Genomic DNA, 4782 nt, shown 5'->3' on the forward strand with positions numbered 1-4782 from the left:
CTCCAGGCTGAGCCCCCCCAGCTCCCTCAGCCTCTCCTCACAGCACTTGTGCTCCAGTCCCTTCCCCAGCCTCGTTGTTCTCCTCTGGACCTGCTCCAGCCCCTCCATGTCCTTCCTGAGCTGAGGGCCCAGAGCTGGACACAGCACTCCAGGGGTGGCCTCACCAGTGCTGCTCTGGGCACTTCCAGGGGTGGGGATTCCCTCCTGTTCCTGTTCCCGTGCCTGGCCACTCTGGCCATGAAGGAATTCTCCCTGAGGTCCAACCTGAACCTCCCCTGGAGCAACTTGAGGACGTTTCCTCTTGTCCTGTTGCTTGTTACTGGGAGAAGAGCCCGACCTCCTCCTGTCAGGGAGTTACTGGGATATCTGTGGATACAAATCAATAGATACAGATATGAATACACACATTTATATTTTCCTCATATTTTTCTATGTTTTCCCTGTATTTTTCTATATTTCTTCACCCCATTTATTTCTTCCCCCATTTATTTCTTCCCCTCATTTATTTCTTTCCCCCCCATTTATTTCTTTTCCTCCCATTTATTTCTCCCCCCATTTATTTTTTTCTTTCTTTCCCCCATTTTTATTCCCCCCATTTATTTCTTCCCCTCATTTCTTCCCCCATTTATTTCTTTCCCCCCATTTATTTCTTTTCCCCCCCCCAATTTATTTCTTTTCCCCCATTTATTTCTTTTCCCCCCATTTATTTCTTCCCCCATTTTTCTTCACCCCATTTATTTCTCCCCCCATTTCTTTTCATATTTCTCTACATTTTCCTATATTATTTTTCCCATATTATTTTTCCCATATTTTTACACACACTTAAAAGGTTTGCCAGCTGATTCATGGCTTGCTCAGCCAACCCCACACTGTGGTTGACACTCAAATGATCTCAAAGTCTTTTGTGGCTGTGGGGAAAAAATTAAGGAACAAATGGATTTTTCAGGAGGAAAAAATATAATATTCCCTGAGTTTAAAAGTTGCCTTCAGTGGAAGCTCCCTGGTGAGGTGTAATGGCTGTTTGGAAAAGGGATGCTGGGATTTGGGGTTTTTTTTTTGGGAGGCATCTTAAGGAAAAGGTGGAAAACCTTGTTCACCATCACCTGGATCTGATTCCAGTGGTGATTCCAGAACTAACTGGGGAGCAGGATCCACTCCCAGAGGCATCTCTGCTGCTCCACATCCCTGCTGGGGTAGAACTGGGTGGAGAGGAGGATTTGCATGTCAAAACAAGCTTCAGGAGTGACAGGAGCTGTTCCTTCCCTCTTCCAGGGGTTTAAAGGCTTCCCCTTCTCCATCACTCACTCCTGGCAAAGGTCCAGGGAGCTTTTTGTGGCTTTTTTGTCTGCTCAGGGGGATGATTACGATGCCTTTTTGAGATGAAAATGAAAATCAGGAAGCTTTTCAACCTCCTCTAAACCCACTTGGCTCAGCACAGCCCCTCTGCACTTGTTAATCCTGGGGGGGGCTTTTTTTGGGGTTTGATTTTTTATTTTTTGGTCCTTACAACGAGCCCTGAGGGAATGTGTGTTCCTGGAGCAGCGAGGCTGAACCCAGGGGAAATAAAACCCCTGTTTTTTGGTGTGTTCCAGGCCTTCTCCAGCCTTGCTGAAGCTGCCTATGAAGCTGCAGATGTGGCTGATGATCAGGAAGAACCAGCAACCTACTGCTTGTCCTCCTCCTTCGAGCTGATCGTGCAGAAACTTCTGGAGACTGCAGACAGGTACCAATCTCTCCTGCTTTTACTTCAAACATCTCCTTTTTTTTTAATCTTGAAGCTCTTTTTTTGCCTCGAGTCTCTCCTGTTTTCCTTTGAATCTCCTGTTTTTCAGTCTCTCCTGTTTTTACTTTGAATTTCTCCTCTTTTTACTTTTGAATCTCTCCTGTTTTTACTTTTCAATCTCTCCTAGTTTTACTTTTGAATCTGTCCTGTTTTTACTTTGAATCTCTCCTGGTTTTACTTTTCAATCTCTCCTGTTTTTACTTTTGAATCTCTCCTGGTTTTCAGTCTCTCCCCTCTTCCTCTGAATCTCTCATTTTACCTTAAATCTTTTATTTTACTTTAAACTCCCTGTTTTTGAATCTCTCCTGTTTTAGTTTGAGTCTCTCCTGGTTTTTACTTTGAATCTCTCCTGGTTTTACTTTTCAATCTCTCCTGGTTTTACTTTGAATCTCCTGTTTTTCAATCTGTCTTGTCTTCCTCTGAATCTCTCATTTTACCTTATATCTGTTATTTTACTTTAAATCCCCTGGTTTTGAATCTCTTGATTTTTCCTTTGAATCTCCCCAATTTTGCTTTTAATCTCTCCTGTTTTGACTTTTGAATCTCTCCCCTCTTCCTCTGAATCTCTCATTTTACCTTCAACCTTTTATTTTACTTTAAACCCCCTGGTTTTGAATCTCTCCTGTTTTAGTCTGAACCTCTTGATTTTTCCTTTGAATCTCCCCAGTTTTGCTTTGAATCTCTCCTATTTTACTTCCAATCTCCTGTTTTCCTCTGAATCCCCCCAGTTTTCCTCTGAATCCCCCCAGTTTTCCTCTGAATCCCCCCAGTTTTCCTCTAAATCTCTTCTCTTACTTCCAGTCTCCCTTATTTTACTTTTAACCTCTCCTACTTTATCTTGAATCTCCTATTTTTTTTTGAACCCCCTCTACTTTCCTTTCAATCTGAATTTTAAGTGCCCACTTTCACACCCAACCAGGTTGGCTGCAGGGCCATTGGATAACCAGGAATTTCAGCAGGACACCCAAAATTCCACATTTCCCTGCCTGTTCCCCTCCATCCCTCTCCCCTGGAGGTTCCATCCCTTCCCACCGAGGCAAAAGATTTTTGCTCCCAGCCCTGCAGATGTGAAAACTCAGGGCAAAGCTGCAGTTTTATGGTGCCTTGGAGGTCCCATAAATCCCCCCAGCTCAGAGTTCAGTGCCTGGCTCAGCTCAGTGGAGCCTTTTTGCTGCAGGATTGATCCTCCTTCAATGTTCCTCGTCTGAAGAGCTCAGTCCAAGCTCTCCCTGCCTAATTTCCATCCAGACAGGAGTGTCTGGCTCAAGGCTCTGGAGCCCATCAGTCACTCTCAGCTGTCTTTCTATCCCAGCTCAGTGCCAGGGGGGTGCCAGAGGGGCACTGATGTGCTGCTCACCTCTCTCTGGGGGCTTCGAGGCTTTTCCTCTCCCTCTCCTCCTTCCCAGATGCTGAAAATCATTAATAGAGAATTGAAAAAAAAAAAAGAAAAGTGCTAAAAGTGGCTTCATAAATTTCCTTTGCTTTCAAGGCTTGCAATGCAGGGATGCAAGTGCTGCTTGTCACAGCACTGAAATGTGGCTGTTGCTGGTTTACTAAAATTAAAAAGAAAAAAAAAAAAAGTCTGTTTCTAAGCAAGGCTGAGCCACTGGGAGCTGCAAATTATCCCTTCTGTTCCAGGCCTGATGGACACCAGAATAACTTGAGGAGTTCTGCATATGAATCCCTGATGGAAATAGTGAAAAACAGTGCCAAGGACTGTTATCCTGCTGTCCAAAAAACAACCCTGGTCATCATGGAGCGGCTCCAGCAAGTGCTGCAGATGGAGGTGGGTAAATCCCAATTCGACCTCCCCCCTTACAGAGCTGCTGCTCCATCCCTGGGAGTGTCCAAGGCCACGTTGGACAGGGCTTGGAGCAACCTGGGCTGGTGGAAGGTGGGACTGGGTGGGATTTAAGATCCTGGGATTCTCTTTTGAGCTTCCGCGCAGCCCCTCTTGTCCTTAATTTGAAAAAAAAAAAACAAAAGAACCTAAAAACCCAAATATTTAAACACAGTGTGGATGTGCTGGTGTTGTCAGAACCCAGTGCAGCCTCTTTTGCCTTGTGTTCCAGTCTCACATCCAGAGCACCTCAGACAGAATCCAGTTCAACGACCTCCAGTCCCTCCTGTGCGCGACTCTCCAGGTGAGTGTCCCGCTGTCCCTTGGAGGTTTTATGGGAATGGGGTGGCTCTGGGGGTGCTCCTGTGCCCCTGAGGAGCCAGGCTTGGGGCCTGTTGATCAGATCTGAATGAGGAGAAGTGGATTTGTGTCCCAGCTGACACGTGGGAGGTGAGACGAGGATCAGAAGCCTCGAGTGGCAGAATTTAGGGCAATTTGAAGCAGGAACACTGTGGGCAGCCTGTTAAAGGTGGGATAAAGGATTGTATGTGCTGTCAGCTTGGCTCCTGTGTTGGCTACAGCCTGAACAACCCCTTTGCTTGGCACAGGCATAAAAAAAAAACCCTCCAGCACGGCTCGAATTCCTTCATCTGCCTCCTGTGGTTGGTGTTCTTATTTCAAATGGCTCTAATTAAAAGGCACCAAGAGGCCTTGAAATGAAACATCTGGTAATGAGCAGTGTGACTGGGAGCACCAGGGCAGTGCAGTTCCTTGGTTACTCCTACAGATCCCACTGAAAACACTTTATTTTTTCTTTTTTCCCCCCAAAATCAGCTCTCAGGAGATTGCTCAGAGCACCCCTTTGGAATCTGGGGTGTTTGTCTCCAGGTTGATTTGAGGAATCATTCATCTGCTCCCTCAAAAGCCTTATGGTTGCTTTCACTCTCCAATTTTTAGGTTAATTTTGAAAAATAATGGGTAGATGGGAATAATCTGTCCTTAAGTTGGGCTTTAAAGGGGAGATTCAGTGTCTGGAATCTCCTTTTGGTGATCCCTGATCTCTCCCAGCACAGCTTTGTTTGCCCCTGGGGAGTGTAAGAGAAGTGGAATTAAACTGCCAATTTTAATTTGTAAACATGTGTTTCTTCATTATCCCAAA

General features: G+C 45.4%; 1 protein-coding gene across 1 annotated transcript in view; it reads left to right on the top strand.

Moving 5' to 3' along the window:
* KPNB1 (karyopherin subunit beta 1) overlaps window positions 1–4782 on the top strand; it is a 23962-nt gene that overhangs the window by 13960 nt on the left and 5220 nt on the right. The window contains exons 10-12 of the mRNA XM_029965863.1: window positions 1593–1723; window positions 3422–3569; window positions 3856–3952. Of these exons, the coding sequence (XP_029821723.1) occupies window positions 1593–1723; window positions 3422–3569; window positions 3856–3952 (376 nt within the window). The remainder of the gene's footprint in view (window positions 1–1592; window positions 1724–3421; window positions 3570–3855; window positions 3953–4782) is intronic.

The sequence above is a fragment of the Manacus vitellinus genome, unplaced genomic scaffold (genome assembly GCF_001715985.3).
Source record: "Manacus vitellinus isolate BGI_N305 unplaced genomic scaffold, ASM171598v3 scaffold_120_pilon, whole genome shotgun sequence".
Taxonomy (NCBI): Eukaryota; Metazoa; Chordata; class Aves; order Passeriformes; family Pipridae; genus Manacus; species Manacus vitellinus.